The following is a 23790-nucleotide window of genomic DNA, read 5'->3' as shown; positions in this document are numbered from 1 at the left end:
TTCAGATTTAGGTTGCGCTTTAATGTAACTGACCAGCAAGACTGTCAACGCCAGAACGAGATTGCGGCCAGGCTGCTGCTTGCCGCACCACTGTATTTCAGAGTAAAGAAATGATAATCACACGTAGAAAATAGTAAATTATTATCAGGAAAATGAGGGCACACCATGCATATTTCTATTAAGTGTATAAAAGCGTTTCATACAATATTACGAGGTTGCATACACAGAACGAGCAAAATGGCGCATGCGCTCAAGCTTGTTAACGAGGGATTGCGCAATCCGCAGTGAGGCAAGGCTCGGAGCTGCCCCATGTTCAGCGTATTCGGAGCAATTTGATATGAAATGGGCAAATATTACGATTTTGGCCAAGAAAATGATTGAAACCGTTTAAATACTGCACAAATGGTGGTTATGGTACAGATGCTCGAAAACAATAGTTATTATTGTTACTATTATTCACATTTACTGCATCTCATCAATCTCATGATGTCTGGATGGGGCTGGTGAGACACTGCCTCCCCTGCCGTATTGGAGTGCCTGATTCTAAAGATTTGTTTTGGTCTTTTTCGACTTTATTTGATAGGACAGTGTGAGAGGTGGACAGGAAGCAAATTGGGAGAGAGATGGGGAAGGGTCGGCAAAGGAATCAAGCCCGGGTTAGCCGCATGGCAGGCGAGTGCCCTAATAGAGGGCTGGTGTTCGAGCTGTGTCGTGCTGTAATGGAAAAGCAACAAATGGTGGCCGAGTTGTGCTGTGTCGACCTGTACCGGGTAGAAAAAGCACAGTAGAAAAGGGCCTATAGAGCTGACCCCGACCAGCCTGTAATTGTCCGAGTTTGTTGTGTGTGTTCAGGTTTTTGTTCGTTCGTCCGCTGCAACTTTGCGGCCTGCCACAAAATGTTTACACAAGGTTTATTGAGCAATGGCAGATCAGCACACTTAAGCCTTGCAGCAGCCTTGCAGCCGAGTGTCCCTGTCAACCAAATCATCATTCTCTCGTCTCTCTATTCCAAAATCCCTTAAAATAGGGCCTAATAGTCAAACCAATACATCCACATCATTCTGTCTTACACATTGAGGCAGTCGGTTCATATGCAAAATAGGGAGGCGGAGCACTCGGAGGGTCACAGGCAGCCTCAAAATGAATGGCAGTGAACGAGAAGCCAGCGTATTGAAGGATAAAACTCGCTGTTTTGAACTTGTAATCGTCCGGGGAAACTTCCTTCAAAGTTCACAGCCTGCCTCGTGAATTCAGGGAAATGACAAAAAAGTGGGACAAGCATACGTACATCCAGATGACCACGAGCACTTGTAGAATCCACAGTCCGCTCCCCTATCAGCTCAGTTTGACAGCTATCAAAACACTCTCGGATAAGTTCTATTACGAGAGGTTCCACTCGCCAGGTACTGCACTGTAGGGGCGCCAACGGAGGACTGCACACTACATTCAGAATGAATGAGCTGCGCTCTCATCTCGACAGCGCCCCTAACTGCAGACATGGGTTAAATAGCGAGAAGGCTGTAAATAGTGTACCCTCTGAATGCCCCGCTCGCTGGGTGAGTTCTGACAGCTGTCAAACTGAGCTGATAGGGGGGGACTGTGGATTCTACAAGTGCTCGTGGCCATCTGGATGTACCTGTGATTATCCCACTTTTTTGTAATTTCCCTGAATTCACAAGGCAGGCCGTGAACTTCGAAGGAAGTTTCCCCGGACGATTAGTAGTTCAAAACAGTGAGTTTTATCCTTCAATACGCGGGCTCCTCGTTCACTGCCATTCATTTTGAGGCTGCCTGTGACCCTCCGAGTGCTCCGTCTCCCTATTTTGCATATGAACCGACTGCCTCAATGGTGCGGAGATGGCGATTTCAGTGATGCCCAATGAAGAGAGGCTCCTCCCTCCTTAGGGCTGGGGTACCTGCTTTAAAAACTCCTCTTACCAGTTCCCAGTCAGTCAGAAGAGAAAGAAAGACAAGCTGAATCTGCAAATATGGTAAGTCTTTTTGCAAGCATTTCATTGTAGGCTATCTGTTTACAATTTCTCATTGACTCTCTCAAGCTGTTTTGCCATGGTTTTATGGGAGCTAGTAGTGCATAGATTTACTTGGGCCTATGTACCTTTGAATATGGCAAGTTTTTGACACACTCACAAAGTCATCTCATGTCAACTCATACACTTCATGTACGACATTAGTACTTAACGCATTTATGATTTTCTCATTTATTTGATTTGTTATTTTTAATATCAAAGCCACATCAAAAATCAGCACAGCCCATTCAAGTGACTTGGCACACTAAATTTGAGGTCCACTGTGCACGTATTACGGTACATGCACACCGAGATATTCACTTAACGTGTCCGGGAGCATCGCAAATCCGAGAGGTTCGCGGGCTGCCTTGCACACTGCACAGTCAGCGTCCACGTTCTATCCGCGGGCAGCAGCCATTCATTTTCAATGGAGCCCGCTCATTGAACGCGGACGTCCGCGCAGGAAAATAGACTCGAGTTCTATTTTCAAGGAGCATCGCGGACATGTCCGGTCGGGCCGGACATGCGCCGCGGTTACACCACGCTCCTGTGTGCAATGCATGATCTATTTTCATGTATTCTAACCGTTTCAGACTGATACCGGATACACGTTAAGTGGACGTCCGCGCTGGCGGTGTGTATGCACCTTTATGTTCAGCTTTTCCCTGTGTCAGTAGTCTGTATTTTGATGTCCCTTTGGTGATGACTCAAATCCTCTCGTCACTCCTGACTTTTATTGTCCTGGTGGTGTACATTCATGTCATGTCAGTAAGTTACATAGATGTTTTACCACCATGTCTATAACCATGTCATCATTAACGATATATTTATGAAATATACTTAATGAAACTCTCTCTGTGTCTCTGTCTCCTCAGCGTTGTCTAGCCCTTGCCCTCATCCTGTGTTCTCTGGCAGCATTCGCCAACGCTGGCTGCTATATGGGACCAAAGAGAGGTGGAGGTACTGTATCTACTCCAGTCCATACTTAATAAATCAATTCAATACAAAGTTACATTTTCATCATAATAATACTTTCATAAGTTTTGTGTATTGCACTATTTGATTACAAGGTCATTGTGTATACATGACATTACGGTATCATTGTGAAGTCACATAATGTGATGTAGGTCATCAAAGAAACAGGTTTTAAAAAAATGTTTACATCTCCGTGTGGACGTGTACTTTTACAGCCCAAGAACCGTGCCAAGATGACACAGATAAGGACTGGCATGAGGTGGGCTCCTCCTGGACCAACAGTAAGTGCATGGAGTGCTCCTGCAAAGCTACTGCAATGGACTGCTGTGACCGGTAAGAGAGAAGATGCTTCCCATGTACTGTACTGCATGGTACAATGTGTTACCACAATGTGTGCTAATCTGATGGCACAACCTTACAGAGTTGGTCTTTGAATCAAAAGGTTGCACGTTTGATTCCCATGGTGACATTCCCCTATACCTCCACTCATGGCCCAAGTATAGTGATCCAGAGGTGCAATTTATACATTACAACCCAATCAACAAGTTTGAAAACAAGATTACATTTAGAATACACATTTACATATGGAAAACAAATCCCCATTTCATAAAATTATTTAGCAACTTGGTAGGTTGCCAATGGGAAATTTCATTGTCGAGAAACGCACCCCTGGTCCTTGTAAGATCATCATAACAGACACCAGCTTGGGCCCAAACACAATGCAAGTTCCAAGAAGAGTGTTCAGGCTTTGGCATGAAGGTGGAGACAGCAGAATGGCCACGGCTAACAGGAAGCGGCCGCATGATTAGTTATAGCTTTGGGAAAGGCCGAGGCAATTTTAACCATACACATGAACGGCATGACATGTGCCATGTGCATTACACCCTTTTTTGGGGGAAAACATTGTGGGGGAAGCCAATGCAAGTCATTGGTGGTGTTGGGAAAGAATAAACAAAAGACACGGACCTGTAGACTAGCGTTGTTCACGCAAAACATGCCGAAAACGTGTTGTGTTGCCGACTGTTCAAATAATATAGCCAAACAGCCGTGGATGAAGCATGGACTGTGCTCATTTGGGCTAGCCAATGTAGCATGTAAGTTAATGAGATATTAGCTTTGTTTTCCCCCACAAAGGGGCGTAACGCACATTAACGAGCAAAGTACCCAGATGGCCGTTTGTGCGTATTAGATAGTTTGGTTCCATCCATGGGCCTCAGCGACCTGAACGGAGTGATTCCAGGCTAACATTTTCACTTTTTAGTCTTAGACTCTTGGGCTTTTTAGGCTCACTTGGCTTGCAAGTGCCATGTCATCACTGGTATGATGTATAAACACCATAACATACATGATCAGTGATGTATAAACTTGCACTGAATTTAATGTGTGTTTTTTAAATGTATTATTATTTTACAGTATGGGGAGGCCTTCTGGATTCCCTGAGGACTGTGAGGTGCTTCGCGACTGGAAGGAGTGCACTTTTGTAGTGGTGAAGAAAAACGATCACAGCGTGCACTGTCCCCATGCGGCTGTTGGCAAATGAGCTTGTGAAAAGTGATATATGTGTCAAGCATAACGCTCCACATGTGTAAACGTTTGATCAAGGCCATTTGAATATGTTGGTTGTCATTATTGTTAAAAAGGAGTAAGCAATAAGTAGTAACGCAATAAATGTCTTCTGCCAACTTCTAACCTTGAGTGACAGTGAGTCTTTGTGTCACCATTCATTTTCTGGTCCAGAGGAGCAGGGCAAGATCGGGGGCAGTTGCAACATCAATTGTTTGTTCTCCTATCAGGTGAATATATCTTTCTGCAGTTATAGTCATAGTCATTCTAGCTTGTATCTGATAGGAGAAAAAAAGTAGATGTTGCAACCATATTCTGTTGCAAGTGTCCACAGTTTCCCCTACCATGCTAGGCCTAGCAAACTAGACAAAAGCCAAAACTACGCTACCATGCTAGGCCTAGCAAACTAGACAAAATCCAAAAAAATAGTAATAATAGTATAGATGGACTTGCCAAAACCTTTCCCTAACCCTAACCACAGAGAAATCATGCCTAAACCAAAGTCAGTACACACCAACAATATAATACAACAAGATACTACTAACCTCTGAGGGAGCAATTTTCCTAAAAACTAATGAAAACGTATTTGTGAAGTGGGACCAATGGGCTCAGGTGTACCAAAGATGGTTTTTCATGTCAACATCATGTCATCACAAGCCACTTCCTTGAGCTGCGGCAATGTCTGGAAGAGAGCGGAGCAGACACAGATTTCCCTTCATGCACTCTGCGTAGGTGTCTCATTAGTAGCCGCACGTGAGTTTGTCTCGTGGTCGGTGAGCTCCACTCTCAGGTTCACTTCCCCCTGACACCCAATTAAAACTGAGCCCCCAAAAGTAGCATCATGCCCCCACTCCCCAACCCCTTCCTCCGCTCCACTCCGCCCTCTCTACCTCTCTTCTTCTCCGTCTGTGAATGTCATTGTAGGCTAATGAGAGCTGTCTGGCTATGATTTTCCCTTCCACCATGCTTGTGATTGGGGCTCCAAAGTGAAAGCTCAGCAGGATCATCTTTGTCAACTGCTTCGCTGCAGTTGTTTGTTGTCTGCTCTGTTGTTTGTGTATTCATTGCCATTTGCAGATCTCATTCTACTTCCTAAATTGCCCTGACTGTTTCTGGCTGTAGTGCATCTAATCACTTTCGCAGTTATATTTTTTTTATTTCTTCAGCCATTTCTGTTTTCTCTCAAAGGCCTGTTATTATTGTTGTTTGAAACCCATGTACCATGTTTTAATATTCTCCCGCAAGATGACTCAGTGTCGGGTTGTCTTTTGTGGAAGTGAGTTTATTTTGACTTGATGTCAACAAATAAGCAGTACAAGTCGGGTTAGTGAAAGAGAAGATTTTCGTTTTGATAACTGCAGGGCTTTGCAGCAGCTGTTTCTGTAATAAGGGGATTATGTCTAAATTCTGAGAACATGCTGTAGTTCAGCTGAAGTATTTCAGTGGTTAGTAGATCCATGTACTGTATCCACCATTTTTAGTTTTGTTGAGTTGAGTACATTTTCAGGCAGGCTTCTTATATTAAAGCCTGCAATTTGCAATTGCAATTTAACCCTGACAAGAATAGAACTATGTGGGCTCCAGCCAAAGCAATACGTCTGGCGGTCACAAAACTTGTCTACCTTGGATTCTGTTTTGCATCTTAATAACACACAACCTCATGGAAATGAGCCTGATGCTGCAGTGGTTATTAAATCACATCTTGGCCTTCCAGTCATGCGGAGAGCAGGTGTTTTGGCATTTTTTTTGCCAACTTAGAGATTAATACAAAATGATAGACTTACTGCATAAGAGGCCGCTGAAAATGTACTTTTAGGGGGGAGGTGACAGAGCATTAAGAAAAACTTGTAATTCTACTGGTGGTTTTGGACCCCAATCCGTTCAACTCCAATTTGTAATCAGGTTAGTGTTTAAATTGCTCTCTACGTTTAGACTGTTATATTCCACACAATGAAAATTAATCTGTAGTATTAAACCTGATCCCTACAACATGCTTGCCTGGTTAACACCAGACCTAATCACAAGTGAGATTTCTCTTTCAGATCGAAACGATTGTGTAGAACTAAAGGCAGTATGGGAGTTCCCAGGCTAAGAACATGCAGTGCTTCCATGGAATAACGAAATGAACCTAAACACTTCTTTCTTATTGCTATTCCTCTTGCAGTGACCACAGGAAGTGGTGTTTTCCAAAGTGCTGTTTTCCACTCTACTGTACGTGATGAACATAAAGTACCGAATAAACTACCGGACCCAATTAAAAATAGGTGCTGTGTAAGTTCTTTGGCCAATATTAATTTCCTGTCTGGTGGCTGCCACGCATTAATGACCGTGATGAGGTTCAAATGAAATCAATTAGCAGCTATTCAGTGGAGAATGGCAGGCCAATGGGAGTACACTGAAGACAGACGTGATGTGTTGATGTCTCAGACGTGTCTCTCAGACATGTCTCTCACCACTCTTCATTACCCTTTAACTGAGTGTGTCGTGACCAGGATGGACTGGCAAATCTAGTCATCTAGCAAAGCGGCCATTTCCCGTTGACCCTGCATTCTATTTTCAGATTTATTTACTTTTTAACATTTCTGAAAATAGGGGCCCACGAGGGTGCGGGGCCCACCGGTGAGTCAGTTCTGTGCCGTTAATCATGAGATGCCCCTTTAAACCAAAAGTGCCCGGGCTCTATTTCTCCCCGCATTGCAGCCGTGTTTGTGTCGTACCAGCGAAGTCAAGTCAGGGTCGTTAGCAGAACTCACAGGGACACAACAGCTGTGGAGCAGAGTGCCGCACAAGCCAAATAGTAAAGAACAATGAAAGAACATAATACACAGGTCATAAAATGCAACCGTAAAAAGGCGGTAAATAATAAGACAAGGGAACATGGTCATAAAATGGAAGAGGAAAAAACAACTCTTATCCCCTCTAAAGAGCCATGGTGTTAAACTAGGATTGGATGACGATTAAAAACAGCAGAATTTGGCCAGACTCCAGGTATTGTGGCCTTTCAGAGCAGACATGAGATCTTAGATCCAGTGATCAATGAAAAGGGGGGGAATCAGTACAGAGATACAATGAGGCATGGAGTTTTATAAATCAGAGAGAGCAGGCTGAAGCGGTACCAGGTTTTGATTTGTTGTGACTAAAAAATATCTTAGAATGAACGCTACATCGCAGAGAGACCTAAAAAAATGGTGACAAGCCCAAGGGCAATGTGCTTTGGCTTTGCTATAAAAAGGATGATCAAGCCAGCTGCATTTTGGACCAACCACATAGGGAGGCCTGGCTATGTATCAATATACAGAGCATAATCAAGCCAGAATTGGTTCTAAGCATGCTTAACTCTTTTAAAGAACCCTTGTCAGCCCAGAGCTTGGCTTTAAACATGAGGCTACATTTTAGAATCTGATTTGAGCTCAAAGTTGGTATGCCTACAGACACATGGGCAGCCCATTACCCAGGCCTCTCTATTTGCCAAGGATTTTGCAACTGTGAAAGATAGGACCGTAGGAAGGGCCTCACAAGCTAGACTGAATCAAAATATTCAATAATTGTGGCAGTTCTATAATTTTTTAATGAAACCTCAAATCTTATTAACATTTAAACTTTTACAAAGAAACTCCAAGGCATTTTTTCCAGTTGAGGGACGAAACTATTTCAATGTAGTGTTGATTGGCCACATCAAGATTGATTTCCATAAGCAATCATCAAAAAGTTGGGGGGTTATGAATTTGGAGTGGGCTGAGGCAACAACACTGAGATTTTAATCAGTGCATGCTCTATTGAATGCACTTAAATAATTCAGACCAACTGCTATAGTCTTTGATTGCCCTTTCCAATGTGTCCTTCCTGGGATGTTTGAGCAAATCTTGCACCCTTTGGCTCAATGGGAGGCCACTTGATTTGGGAACGCTTGATTTGATGAGTTTGGCCTCTGCAGCCTCACATTTCCAATGCAAATTAATTTTCTGTGTTCCCCAGAAGTATAGGGCTGTAGTCTTGTGCCGATATTTAATTGTTCCAATTGTGGACAGTTTCTTATGAATTTAGTAGAAAAGAGGCCATGAAATAACCTATAGTCACCAGGAGAAATCAAAGTTCTTAAACATTTATTTTGAGGGTGAATATGTGTTGCTAAAAAAGTAAATGTGTTGCAACCACAGTTAGTTTGTGACTAACTGTATTTGTTACAGTCCTGTAACATGTCATGTAGTTTGTAAGCTTGTTAGTTGAACACGTAACACAAAAAATACTGGATGGATGTAAACTCCTTTTCTGCTCCCTTTCAGGCACGATTAGGGGCTGTGCCCTTGTACGGGTGAAAAATGTATTTTTGTCGTGTGTTGTGCCGTGTGCACTTGTGTGCTGTGGAACTCTGTGTCACAATGACAATGGAAGTTGGAGTTTCCCAGTTGGACTTTCACTTTCACTTCTCTTTTCGGGAAGCTTAAGAACCCTAATGCAGCAGAGCAGCTTAGCAAACAGAGAGATAACCAGGTCACAACGTTTACCTGTCCTGAGCAATTGGGTCACTTAAATGTGTTTCTATTAAAGTAAGATCACAAATGTAACTATTCAAAATAACAGTTTTGTGTTCTCTGCATGAGTTCCACATTTCAAAAGCGGGCCATGATCCAGTATGTTCTGTCGCTAGTGTATAGTCTCCATAGCTTAAGGAACTTGACAACAAATATTTCAACACTTATTCATCTTATTCTAGACCGGTCATCCTTGATTAATGCAGTGAGAAACTCACAAAGTGGTGTGGGCTTCATCTACTATATATACGCAGTGTCGTGACTCATTAAAAACGGTCTGTGTCTCTAAGTGGGAGTCCATTTACAGTAGGCTATGTAAAATTGATAAAGCCCTGACAGTAGGCTCTACTGCATCGCCAGTCTGCAAATATATACACCACCAAAAATGCCAACTGATCAAGCTAAGTAGCTTATCAGTGCTGACAGTGAGGCTGGTGTTGGGCGAAGCAAGTATACAGTTTTTGCATATGTGTTATTGCAAACAACAGTACAAAAAAAAGACATTCACACAAACAGCATCTGTTGAATAGCACCCGATTGATGTACTATAGCATGACATGTTGTGTATCCAAGTAAAGGTAAGAATCAAAACACATAGGGCCTACATAATTAAGTGACTCTTTAAAAACATATAAAGACTCTTTTGGAAGTAGAAATGTAATCAAAAATGGTCTCTCCTCCACTGTCCTGTCGAAAATAAAGGCAACAAAAAGCCCTTAAAATATATATTTCAAAACGTTAACTCACAATTTAAGAAATAATTCCAGTAATTTTCCCTTACCAAAACATTCACCTCTTGCCAAGGTCGTTTTTTTTACATTTTAAAAAGTTTGTCATGTTTAGTCATTCCAGTGAGGACTGATTTTTTTGTAGACATACACAACTGACAACTTTTAGAAGTATATAATTAATACACACTCCATAATTATATTCTTCCTCCAACACTTTGCCTCTGGCACTGTGTACCACTGTTTCCCCTGAACAGCATGCATTAATAACACTTGGGCAATTGTACGCTGCTGGTAATTTTTCCCCTACACACAAAGGAGTGTCAGTGTGAGGATCACCATGCAAACAACATTTTATTCTTTCAATTGTATACTCAGAGAATCAAACATCTCATGCAGATCACACAATTATCCTATTCTTTCAAAACTTCCCCCGACTAACTAGCTTAAGTATCTTAATTTCCCAAACCAGCACAACAACATGTCGTCAAACATTAAAAAGCCAGAGTACAACTGAAGCAGAACAGTCCCATGTCACTGTATGTTTGCAGAGATGTTTATTTGTCTCCCTCATCACTCCTGTCACTCCATTCTCTCTCGTCACGTTCTGTTGATTTGTCTTGTCACCTTAGCAGCAACTGTAACGGATACCGTAGCAACGGCACCTTGGTTGACAGATAAGTTCCTGAGAAACAGGAGAGAGATGAGGACACGGCTGTTCAGTTTCAGGCACTTGCAGTAATTTTATTAAAGTTTCACTTTTAAACACACTCTTGTATTAAGTTCTGTTTTTTTATGTTCAACATATTCAGTATTCAATGTCCTTTGAGCATTCTCAATGAATTTCAGTGTCCATGTCAATATCCTTCAGTCTAAAGTCCATAGCAAAATAACATCTCTTTTCCCAAAATACATGTTCACTTACTCTTCAGCATAGTGTTATTAACCTATTTATCAAAAATGAATTACATAGACAATGGTATTTTAACCAGCTTATTGTTAAAGTTACTTTCATGAAAGTATTTTACTTCGTTTCAAATCATAACAGTACTGCATTTTACCCTCATAAACCCAAAGTGCTTAATGTAAACAAAACTCGTTTTTAAACAGTCACCTTTTTTCCTTCATGAACACTCATAGCAAAAACACAATGGTTGGGACCTTACAGGCGGCAAAATAAACGATACACATCGACATTGTAAGTTTCTAAAACATTACTGAGGCGTACGTTCACGTGGGGAAGGCGCGTGCATTAAACTGAATTGGTTTCCACTACCATGCATGTCGTGCGTGATCACTGCACTGTTAAACGGCTAGACTTTGCCTTCGTTGCAAACTTACTTCAAACAAAATCACAAGAAGTCTACTTCGAAAATTACTTCACTAAAACAGTTGACAAACATCCCAACTACATTTCAGCAGGGCTAATCCCAAATTTCAAAGCATATTTGTACATTTACGAACCTGAGAAACAGGAGAGAGATGAGGACACGGCTGTTCAGTTTCAGGCACTTGCAGTAATGAAGGGAAAACGCAATGCAAGTCACTAAAAACGGAAACCGCCCTCGCCCCCTGCTGGCATGGAGCAAACATTACAAGATACACATTTCAATATGGAAATAAACCACTGCATTAAGAAATGCAAACTCTTTGGGGTACCTTTTTCAAAACAAATTACAATAAGTTGTATTCAAAATAAAAGACAATTATCTTCTTGTTACTCTTTTTCATTAACACAAAATGTGACACTTTTGTGGTCGTCACACACTCCCCGACAAAAAGAAATGGGTCCCACCATTTTCTACTCAACTCTTACAACTTAAAGTTCTCTTTCTCCTAACAGGTGACAGGAAAGGGTAAGATGTATGGGTGTGATGGGAAGAGATAAGGCATGTATGTAAAGGGGGAATAAGGTGTGGAATAGGGGTTGAAGGGGAATGTTGGAATTGTGTAGGGAATGAGTGGATGCATGGGTTGTGTAGTGTGTGGTGTGGTGTAAGCAGGTGAGTGCAAGTCAGCGTTTGCCATGTTAACTCTAGCTTGTGTTGCCAGTGTGGGCTGACCAAGTCTCTCATATGTCAAGATTTGTCTAGGTTGTCGGTCCCGACTTGACCTTCTGACCTCTGTCTGTTGGTCTGGCATTGCATTGACCAGAGGCTGCTCTTCCTGGACAGGCTCTGGAGCCTCAGCATATCCATCTTGCTCCTCCGGTCTCGCATCATCAGACTGGACTTCATCCTGTTCAGGTTCCATGATCTCTGCTTCCCTTACAGGTACTGGTTCTGCTTCAGGTAAGCAATCAACGTCAACTCTCACCTCTTCACGTACAGGTACTGGAATCGGGCGACTCACAGTGATGGCTGGTCGTTGTGGTGGGGCTACGGTAGGTACCTCCTGTATCCTCTCCGCAGGGATCCTCAGCCAGTAACGGGGACCATCAGAGTCGGAGTTCGAGTCAGAGTCTGAATCTGCTTGCGGTGGGTCCACACGCTCTGGTGTCTTACGTCGGGTCTGTCGTTTCCTTTGCTGGGTTGTCTTCTCAGGAGCAGCCCGTCGTGGAGGCTCTTCGACTGGGAGGTCATTCACGAGTAAGAGCAGATTGCGATGGAGCGTTCTGGTCTTTTTCTGGTCCCCAGACTCGGGATACACTACGTACACTGGGTTATCAGCAAACTGTTCTTTCACGACGTAGATGGCCTTCTCCCAGTAGGATCGTAGCTTTCCTGGTCCACCACGCTCACTGAGGTTCCGGACTAAGACTCGATCGCCAGGCTGTAGCACCACTCCTCTTGCTCGCTTGTCATAGAGCACTTTGCCTTTGGCGCTGGCCTGCTTGCTGTTCTCACTGGCAATTCGATAGGCTTCAGACATATGTTTTGCCCACTTCTTTGCGTATCCTTTCGGCGAGTCAGGCTCTGTGTCTTCAAGCAATCCAAAGAGCAGGTCAATGGGAAGACAAGGATGACGCCCATAAAGGAGGAAGAAGGGCGAAAAGCCTGTCGACTCATGGCGAGTACAATTGTACGCATGCACAACTCTCGGGATCTGATCTTTCCATCTTTCTTTTTCTTTGTCAGTCAACGTTCTCAACATCTGCAGGATCGTCCGATTGAACCGCTCCGCCGGGTTTCCCTGGGGATGGTAGGGCGTTGTTCTGGAGTGACGGATGCCTGACAGCTGCTGGAGAGTACGGAACAGCTCATTCTCGAATTCACGGCCTTGGTCGTGGTGCAACTTAGAGGGATATCCAAAGCGGGGGATGAAGTCATTAAAGATGCGCTCGGCCGCTGTCTTTCCACTCTTATTCTTTGTCGGGTAGGCCTGAGCGAACCTTGTAAAATGATCAACGACCACTAGGATATACTCGTAGCCACCACGGCTGGTCTCCAGATGTAAGTAGTCGATGCACACTAACTCTAGTGGTGAGCTTGATGTGATACTACCCATCGGGGCACGAACATGAGTAACTGGCTTCTTTGACTTTATGCATGGACATTTCTTAGTGATATGGTCTTCAATCTCTTTTGCCATGAATGGCCAATAGAATCTCTCCCTGGCCAGGTCCAGGACTTTTTCTGTGCCAACGTGAGCCATGTCATTGTGGAGTTTCTTCAAGACAAGGTCTTTGTACTTGGCGGGGAGCACGAACTGCTTTCTGCCGTTGGCACGCCTGTACAGGATACCATTTTCCAAAACAAGCTTTCCCCATTCATGGAACAGTCTTTTAGTTGCTCCACTCGCAGCTTTCCGTATCTCATCAGTTAAGGGTGTACCTGCCTCTTTCAACTTAATCATTTCACTGATGGCTTCGTCTGCACGCTGCGCTTCCGCAAGCTCATCATGACTGATGGTTTTCAAGTCATCAAAAGAAGGAGACGGGCCGGCTTGGGAGTTGATGTTCAGAGCTGCAACCCAGGCTACATCTTTCTGCTTGGCTACTTTACTCCCATCCCAGACAGCGCGAACCACATCTTCAGAACACTCTTTAGTGCAGGACTCACTGTACGCTTCGATGTCTAACGGGAGACGCGACAGCGTGTCAGCGTCTATATTGGCCTTTCCAGGTCTGTACTTAATGTCGAATCTGAAATCTGAGAGCTCCCCAACCCACCGATGGCCTACGGCGTTTAGCTTTGCTGTGGTCATTACATAGGTAAGGGGATTGTTGTCCGTGTATATCGTGAAGTGAGGTGCATAGAACAGATAATCTCTGAACTTTTCACATACAGCCCACTTCAGGGCAAGGAACTCCAGTTTCCCACTGTGCAGATGGTAGTTTCGCTCAGCTGCAGTTAAGGTCCTAGAGCCGTACCCGATGACTCTCAACTTGCCATCCTGGTGTTGGTAAAGGATTGCGCCCAGTCCCTGGTCAGAAGCATCTGTGTGCAGTACGAACGGTTCGTTGAAGTTGGGGTACGCCAACACAGGGGGGCTAACAAGGAGAGACACAAGTCGGTCAAGGGCTAGCTGGTGTTCGGCGGTCCACTCCACGGGTGTTCTGGATGGTAGTTGTGGACCTTTGCTTTTCCCACGCTCTACAGCTGCTTGTCCTGGCTTGACTTGTAATAGCTCATAGATGGGTTTCGCTATCCTTGAAAAGTCCTGGATGTAGGAGCGGTAATAGCCCAGGAAACCGGTGAGCTTTCTCACATCTCCAACTGTCTGTGGCGTCCTGCTGGCTAATGATCGCACTGCATCCAAGTCTTTGGGATCGATCCTCACTCCTTGAGCTGACACAAGGCGTCCCACGTATCTCACTTCTCGGCGAAACAATTCACACTTCTCCGGTCTTAGCTTCACCCCGTGTCTCTGAAGTGCTCGGAGTACTTTGCGGACCCCTTCCACGTGCTCGTCGAAGGTTTTTGCATAGCAAAGCACATCGTCAAGGTACGGGAGACAGCAGTCATCTCTCAAGGGACCTAGCATCTCTTCCATACTCCGCTGGAAGGCTGCGGGGGCGTTTGAGAGGCCAAATGGGATACGGACCCATTCGTACAGTCCCCAGGGAGTAATGAAAGCGGTGAGGCGTTGAGAGTCTTTGGCAACGAAACCTTGATGGTAGGCTTTTCCTTGGTCAAGGATGCTGAACCAGGAGTAGCCACCAAGGGTGTCTGTCAGGTCTTGTATCCTAGGTAAAGGATGTCGATCAGGGATGGTTTTCTGATTCAAGAGACGATAATCTATGCAGAGGCGGAGCGCACCATCTTTTTTCCGGACACAGACCACTGGCGCCGAATAAGAGGACTTTGACTTCACTATCCAGCCTTTCATCAACAAGTCTTGCACATACTCCTTCACCTCCTTAAACAGTGGCTTGGGTACAGAGGAGTACGCTCTCTGCACTGGAATCTCGTCCTTGAGGTTGATCGACATCTGCAAACTGGGAATACAGCCGATATCGTGACTGTCTCGAGCGAAAGCAGCTGATTCTTCCCACAGCATTTTCTTAACTTTGTCTTGTTCTTCTTCACCCAGGTGGCTGAGGTCCACCGGAGGCTGCCACAAGCCTAGAGCAGTCTGAGCAGCTGGTGTTGTTGCGGCATTGGCTGCTACTTTGGGCCTGGACAGTTCCTGTGGGTTGGTCTCAATCACCCTAGCAACAGCCTGGACACTTCCTAGAACAGTCTTTCTCGGTATGATCACAGGGTGCTTGGTGCAATTTCTTACTGGTATTGTTACATAAGGTCGCTTCGCTGACTGCATTTCGAGCAGGCCCTCCCCAATCTCAAGTTCTGTAAGCTGGGCGTTGTTTTCCTCAGGTTCAAACAAGAGAAGGGGGTCTGACTGATCGACAGCTGGCGGGACCTGACACTTAACCCAAGCAACTTGTCCAGCTGGAACTGCAGTATCGTAGTTGCCAGTTCTTAACAGTTTGGGACACGTGGCGGGTTTGCCTGTCTGGATGAAGTTCACCAATAGCCCCACCTGATCCACAGAGGCAGATATGGAGTCAGAGAGGAGTGTGGTGAGGGCTGGAAGGAGCTCTGCTGGTTTATCCTGGACGACTTCCTCGAGTACATTGAAACCAAGAATTGGTCGTTCAAGGATAATGCTACTGATGAGGAAAGGCACCATTATGGATTGGCTAAGAGCCCAATCTCCGGCAAAGCTGACTGCGATGAGGACCCAGCCATCAAAAGGAAGGACTCCTCCATTCACAGCTTGTATTTCCAGCTCTTCGTCATCAAAGATCTCACTGAGGGGCCTCACCGGTGCATCCGGTATATACTTCTTCTTCCAGATTCGATCGATCATGCTCACTTGAGCTCCGGTGTCTAACAGTGCATCGACTGTCAGGCCATTCAGGTCACATCGTGCGAGGGCTTTGGCACCTATGAACTTGGCTAGGCGCCTGCTTGTTTGAGTGGGTAGGGAAAGGGGGGATTGGGTGTCATCATCATCGTGTACTTTAGGCCTTTTATTCAGCAAACTCTCTTTAGCATGACTCTCTGCGCTGAATACATTGCACTTCACACTGTGGGACTGAACATGAGACCCGGTCACTGATTGTCCCGTTGCAGCGACCGGTTCCAGTTTTCCTGACGCTTCGGCTTCAAGCAGCCTACTGCTCTGTGGCCGCCCTCACCACAGTTAAAACAGTGAGTGCAACCTGGGAGGCTCTTTGCGAGGCAATTAGCACAGCCATATGACTTGGGCTTCTTTGGTTCTACTTGAGCTTTGCAGTGGTGGCAGGGCTCGGAGCTATGAGTCTGCTGTGGCCGTTGCAGTTGCTCAACCTTAGTCATTAACTGTGCTACTTGTTCAGTTAGCTGCTGGAGTGCATTAGCCTTTGGTTGTTTATCTGGAGCATCTTTCTTTGCACCACTGCCTTGTGCAGCTGCAACTTCGACCTCCACTAGCTCAGTGCTTTGCACGCTTACTTGTTTCTGTTTCACGTCTGGTCCCAGACGTCTCTGTCGCTCATTCTCCGTGCTTGTTATCTTCATCATTTGTTTCAGAATTGTCTCATCAGACACACTGTTGTCAGAAAGCATTGGTTTCAATTCTCTGCGTATGTCATCGTGTTTGTGGCTAAGGCCTTGATATATGGTGTGTAAGAAAATGTCTTGAACTGTGTTCGCATTGTACTTAACTTCAGTGTCAGCATGTTTTGACGCAAAGAGGATCTTTTGCTTCAGACCAATGACACGGTACAGGAACTGTTGGGGGGTCTCACTGTCATTTTGTTTCGTGCACATCAACTCTTGGAAGAGCTCCGTGTTGCTTCGGCCTCCTAAATGAGACTGCAGGAAGCCCTTCAGCTCATCTATAGTCAAATCATCTTTGTGCATTAGCATGTCTTTGAAATGCCCTGGTTTCATAATTCGGAGAACACCTCTCAGTATTTCAGTCTCACTGAAGCAGTCTTTTACGCCATCTTCAATTTGTCTGCATAAGTTGCTGTAACTTAGGTCTGAGCTCTGATCACCGATCTGCCCACCTTGAACCTTGAACTCACGTCGCAGCATTGAGAGCTCTCGAAGGGGCACGACTCGGTCATGTTTGTCATGTGTGCTTCGTTCAGGGGTATGTTGTTCAGGTGTGTGTTTGGTGTCAGGTGGTAGTGTAGAGAGTAATGGTGTAGGGTGTGGTGTAGGTGTGTGAGTGGGTGGTGGTGTGGGGTTGTTAATGTATTGTAGCAAACTAGTGAGCATTTTCTGTAACTCGACTGTGTCTGCGTTTTGTGTAGTTGTGAGAGGGTGTGCGAGTGGTGGAATGGTAGTTGGTAAGAGGACAGCCGGGCTGACCTCAGCTGTGTGGGTTATATTAGTGTTAGGGACACTGGGCACCATCTCATCAGTAACTACATTCTCACTTAACTCTGGGGTTGACGTTACACTATGCACATCATCTGCAGTTGTCTTAGACTCAACATTACGAACCTGAATTACATTATTCACGGTATCATTCAACTCTAACAACACAGCCATACCTGAATCCTCAGATTGCATGAGAGTGTCACTGTTCATGAACGCTTGGATGTACTCAAAGCAGCTGTCTTCCTCGCCAACCTGAAGCGTAGATGCATCGTGCCCCGAAACAGGACCAACACTCTGAGCCAGTTGGAAAAGTTCATCGGCCGTCAGAGTGAGCAGACTCTTCTTGATGTCCCACATCAAGCCTCTTCTCTCACCGTCCGCCATGACTGCTTTTCCGTCTTCCTCACTGTTAGTCGCTCCTCCAGGCAGCTCTTTCACCCGTGGCTCCAGGTCTGGTTACAGCTGCGTCGCACCGCCACTGCTTCACAGGCACTCGTTGTGGTGGATGCACAGCCTGTGCATCTGGGATGATGGATTGTTGAGGTAGGTTGTGTCGTCACACGCTGAAGAGTAGACGAGGTGCTGACATCTCAGGTGTAGAGCCCAATCTTCCTCCAGATGCATGGACTGAAGCGTCGTCAGCTGCCGAAACGCTTCACACGGCTGGTTCTGGTTGTACTTGTCGCCTGCGCATCTGACGCCGATCCCCGGGCGGGCCACCAAAAATCTGTAACGGGTACCGTAGCAACGGCACCTTGGTTGACAGATAAGTTCCTGAGAAACAGGAGAGAGATGAGGACACGGCTGTTCAGTTTCAGGCACTTGCAGTAATTTTATTAAAGTTTCACTTTTAAACACACTCTTGCATTAAGTTCTGTTTTTTTATGTTCAACATATTCAGTATTCAATGTCCTTTGAGCATTCTCAATGAATTTCAGTGTCCATGTCATCACAAAATCACAATATTCTTCAGTGCAAAGTCCATAGCAAAATAACATCTCTTTTCTCCAAAGTACATGTTCACTTACTCTTCAGCATAGTGTTTTTAACCTATTTATCAAAAATGAATTACATAGACAATGGTATTTTAACCAGCTTAATGTTAAAGTTACTTTTAAACTTCTCATGAAAGTATTTTACTTCGTTTCAGATCAAGACAATACTGCATTTTACTCTCATAAACCCAAAGTGCTTAATGTAAACAAAACTCGTTTTTAAACAGTCACCTTTTTTCCTTCATGAACACTCATAGCAAAAACACAATGGTTGGGACCTTACAGGCGGCAAAATAAACGATACACATCGACATTGTAAGTTTCTAAAACATTACTGAGGCGTACGTTCACGTGGGGAAGGCGCGTGCATTAAACTGAATTGGTTTCCACTACCATGCATGTCGTGCGTGATCACTGCACTGTTAAACGGCTAGACTTTGCCTTCGTTGCAAACTTACTTCAAACAAAATCACAAGAAGTCTCTTTCGAAAATTACTTCACTAAAACAGTTGACAAACATCCCAACTACATTTCAGCAGGGCTAATCCCAAATTTCAAAGCATAGTTGTACATTTACGAACCTGAGAAACAGGAGAGAGATGAGGACACGGCTGTTCAGTTTCAGGCACTTGCAGTAATGAAGGGAAAACGCAATGCAAGTCACTAAAAACGGAAACCGCCCTCGCCCCCTGCTGGCATGGAGCAAACATTACAAGATACACATTTCAATATGGAAATAAACCACTGCATTAAGAAATGCAAACTCTTTGGGGTACCTTTTTCAAAACAAATTACAATAAGTTGTATTCAAAATAAAAGACAATTATCTTCTTGTTACTCTTTTTCATTAACACAAAATGTGACACTTTTGTGGTCGTCACACAACCAGCCCATAGAACCCAACAGACCTAATCAGAGACAAATCCTGCAGGCATGCTTGTAGCGGTGAAAAAAAAGAGACATGCTGTGCGAGCCCACTGTTTGGAGACTAATTCATGATATGTTATTCTTGGAGTTACTTCAAGCAGCAACTTTTTTGCCTCCTAGGCAGCTCACAAACTCATTCTGATGCTCATCACTATTCCAGGCCGTGTCCATACACAGCAACAGACAGCAAGTACAATGAGTGTTACTTATGTACAATGTATTCTACTTATGTACAATGTATTCTACTTATGTACAATGTGTTCTACTTATGTACAATGTGTTCTACTTGTGTACAATGTGTTCTACTTATGTACAATGTGTTCTACTTGAAACCAACTTTAAAAGATTGGATACAATGTTTTGCGAACGTGTTAACACTTTTAAAAAAAAATGGCGAAAATTGTGCATGTAGCACGCAATACTCAAAAGGCAATTTTCAAAAACACTCATTCCTATAATAGCCTACGGTAGATCAAATGTAGCCTGGCCATGACATCCTATGTACTCCAACCAAAGATTTTGGGTCTGCATCTAGTCTAGCGGAACCCTCCTAGCTCGGTTCGCTCACTGTTTATCCAATCAGCAAACAGTTGAGAGTGGTGACGCAGAACTCACCCGCGAAATCCGTTACTGATTGGTTAAGGTAACACTATTCACACTTTTGTTTTGTTATTTGTATGCTTTTGCAACACTTTATCAATATGGTAATAAAGCACAATATGGGTTTTAATTTGAATTCGGAACTCCAATGAATTTAAATGGTAGAGTAAGATCAGACCATCTGCCACCCTCCACGTAGACGGATTCCTCTTAGCTTTCGCCAGACTGTTTGACAGAGTCAACAGTCAGCTTTCGCCCAAGCTGGATCAAATGTGCCTGCCCTGCACACTCTGTGTTTCTGTAGTATGTTTGCTCTCTCTTTCAAACCAATAAAGTAGTTCTTTCAGATTGATGTCCACACTACCCACCGTGGCACTCTTGTCACACCTGTCATGGAGTTGCGGTTATAGAGCGGCTAATGTCCTCAGTGTACTTTAACACTATTTGCTAGCCTGTCTGTTAAAGCTGACCAGGCCATAGCAGCTATTACAGATGAAAGTACAACATCGATTCGAAAATAAAATAATAATAAATATATAAAACAGGTTTGCTCATACATTTTACGCTGACATTCGCAGGCATTGGCAGAAATGTCAGCCTCCTGACCGGTTGACATCTCTATTTTTAATGGCTGCCGTCCTCATGACTAATATCTATTGATTGCGGTTGTGACAGTGTGACATGCACTACGTGGAACAAGGGCGAATACTTCAGCATTTATGATGATGTCCATCGCCCATTTGAGGGATAAGGAGACTCTGAAAGCATCCACATACCACACCTGGGCTTGTTCAATTGGAACTGAACTTAACATTAGATGTATGACATTCATTATGTCTAACTGTTGTGAGTTTTTCTTTTACTTCAGACATGTATTTTTTTCTTTTAGCTGACATGTTTCAACAATGTTTCATCCATGTGACCCTCTGATGAAAACAGAAGCTATACCGTCGAAATGTGTCGGGTAAGATAAAAAAAACCCTTGTACATGTCTTAAGTAAAAGAAAAGCGTAATAAACAACGCTTGAAAACCATTACGGGGAAGATGGCTTGATAAGGCACTGCCAGGCCACCAACTTGTCATCACCCTCATTGTTGTCCCTTCTCTCTGTTTGCTGTCATGGCAGCAGAAACAAGTCAGCAGGACCCCCTGACATCTTCTTGACTGTTTTCTTTTCTTCCGTGCACATGCAGGCGAAGGAGCGCCAAATTACACATCACCTCAGATTTAAGAGTGGAGGTATGGAGGGAGGCTGAGAGAACACCTAAGCATTAGTATTAGCTGTCAGGGGCGAGGGGCTTTTTGAGCTACACACAATGCCGCATGGAGCTGTAAAATCTCACCCCTGATGGATGACCGCTGGTGAACACAACGCATCCCACAGCACACACAGCAGGGCAAAGATATTGCATTTCTGCAAGCATGGGTATAGGACACACAATCGCTATGGAGGCTGAGGGAAAGATTACTACACAGTTTAAACAAACACAGTGTTAATTAAAAACTGAGAGAGTACTCAGGGACCAAATACAAGATACTATAAGATGTTAAATTGATTCTTACAGTGTTGAGTTAACTCTGGTTTGTACTGTGTACACAACGCAGAGGGAATAACATGTAATAATAATAATAATAATAATAATAATAATAATAATAATAATAATAATAAACATTTTGTTATCATGCATGGAGAGGATACTCACATAGCTAATGGCATATGTATATTTTAAATTCACTTCGTGTTGGTAATATTGTAGAATGTCTGAGAATGAAAGATGCAGCACATATTGTGGATTTCTATTGATGCCTAAGCCTTTTATCTACCACAGAGCAATTTCCCAGAGATGGTCTCTGAATGATAACCTTGTATTCAGAAGCATATGCAGGTTATAGAATATAGTTACATCTTTTTTTGATGCATAGCATTCATAGCATAGCATGCATAGTTTCATTGGGAATTTCCTAAAGGCTGGAGCTGTGGGTCGACATGATCACAGTCACGGCACTTCAGTTCTTTAGAGTCCTTTCCTTTGCATGATCTGTGGAGTAAATTTTCCTGCACTTTGGGTCAGTGAACATGTGAATCAGTGAATCTATGAACTACTGTAGTAGTACGATAGAGAGTGGAGCTGTGGCTGGCCTGCCTGTCAAGATGGCCCTTCAACTGTTGAATCGGTCAGTTTTCACTGTGACTCAGTGACTACGTGACTCAGTATTGGTAAGAGGATTGCGTACAATGAGACAACAATGAGGGTGATGACAAGTTGGTGGCCTGGCAGTGCCTTATCAAGCCATCTCCCCCGTAATGTTTTTCAAGCGTTTATGCCTCCACCCCCTATGGCCGCTGACAGCTTTCATCGGGCCCGGGAGAAAGTCATGTGAAAGGACCTCTCCACTCAATGCATGCAATGTAATATGGGTCCCAATTCTGGGCTCCTTCTCTTCCTTGGCCTGAGACAACAAACATGTCCCTGTGCCTGGCTTCCCTGTGCCTGGCTGCCATATTGATAGCATTGGGGGCGATGGAAGCTCAGGTGGTAGAGGAGCCGTTCGGCAACCCAAAGGTTGCAGGTTCGAGCCCCGCTCGACTTGACTCCATCGTGGTGTCCTTGAGCAAGATACTTAACCCCAAGTTGCTCCTGGTGGCGGGGTGGTACCCTGCGTGGCAGCCACGGCCACCGGTGTGTGAATGGGTGAATGTGAGGCATACAATGTGAAGCGCTTTGAGTGCTCGAAGGAGTGGAAAGGCGCTATACAAATGCAGTCCATTTACCATTTGTTGTTGGCAGCAGTACAGTCAGTGGCATCAAGTGAAGTAGTATGAACTGATGGTTAACGTCACAGCCTTCAAACAGTAGACTACCAAGTTTACTATTACCTCTTTGCCACTGCCGTGTCGTGCCCAATCGAAAAGCAAAAAGTGGCAGCTGAGTCACACTGTTTCTAGCTGTAGGCCTACCAGAAAACTGGCAGTGGAAAGAGGCAGAAATGGCAGTGAGAAAAACAAACATGTTTCTTTTCTTCACTGGAAGAGGAAAGAAAAGAAAAGACAAAAAAAAGAACACGAATGACCTTACAACACTAAGGCATGTTGCCACGATGGTATTGGTACAGTTTGAGCTGAAGGTGTCTGACTCTTTTTTTTATTTCTATTTTTCTAGGAAAGGATTGCCATAATTCCAAGAGGAAAATGGCAACAGTACATAGCTGTACAGAAACCACACAATGGCAGTCTAATAAAGTCTCTCTCTCTCTCTCTCTCTCTCTCTCTCTCTCTCTCTCTCTCTCTCTCTCTCTCTCTCTCTCTCTCTCTCTCTCCCCTAATGGGGGCCCTGATGGGGGTGGTTAACTTTCAGTGTTTTCTTAGAGCAGGTGTTGTGATGCAGGCACAGGCTACAGTAAATGAGGGAAGCAGCAGCAACAGCAGCAGAGGTGGCCTGCTATCTGCTGATCAGCATAAATACCCCCCCCCCCTCTCTCTCACAGACACAAACACAAACACAAACACAAACACAAACTCGAACACGAACACGAACGCGCACACATACACGTACACGCACACGCACACGCACACGCACAAACACATCCTGGAGGAAATGAATTAGCAGTGTATTAACAATAAAAGCAGCACATCCTATCGCTCCCTCTATGGACCATTTGCTCATTTCAGTTTATTGTGTGT

At 44.3% G+C, this 23790-nt stretch overlaps 1 protein-coding gene across 1 annotated transcript; it reads left to right on the top strand.

Annotated features, from left to right (window-relative positions):
* Positions 1 to 1928: 1928 nt before the first annotated feature.
* LOC134456241 (beta-microseminoprotein-like) lies at positions 1929 to 4609 on the top strand. The gene is made up of 4 exons (XM_063207625.1): positions 1929 to 1991; positions 2903 to 2987; positions 3218 to 3335; positions 4416 to 4609. The coding sequence occupies exons 1-4, from the start codon at positions 1989 to 1991 to the stop codon at positions 4540 to 4542; spliced, it is 333 nt and encodes a 110-aa protein (XP_063063695.1). The 5' UTR covers positions 1929 to 1988; the 3' UTR covers positions 4543 to 4609.
* The last annotated feature ends 19181 nt before the right edge of the window (positions 4610 to 23790 follow it).

This window comes from Engraulis encrasicolus, chromosome 10 (genome assembly GCF_034702125.1).
Source record: "Engraulis encrasicolus isolate BLACKSEA-1 chromosome 10, IST_EnEncr_1.0, whole genome shotgun sequence".
Taxonomy (NCBI): Eukaryota; Metazoa; Chordata; class Actinopteri; order Clupeiformes; family Engraulidae; genus Engraulis; species Engraulis encrasicolus.
Note: the sequence above shows the minus strand (reverse complement) of the source record. Positions and strands in the feature narration are given on the sequence as shown.

Bases quoted from the DNA above. Each gene is read 5' to 3' on its own strand.
- LOC134456241 (XM_063207625.1), top strand. The intron at 2,988-3,217 runs GTACTGTATCTA...GTACTTTTACAG, and splicing joins GGGACCAAAGAGAGGTGGAG to CCCAAGAACCGTGCCAAGAT. The intron at 3,336-4,415 runs GTAAGAGAGAAG...ATTATTTTACAG, and splicing joins GCAATGGACTGCTGTGACCG to TATGGGGAGGCCTTCTGGAT.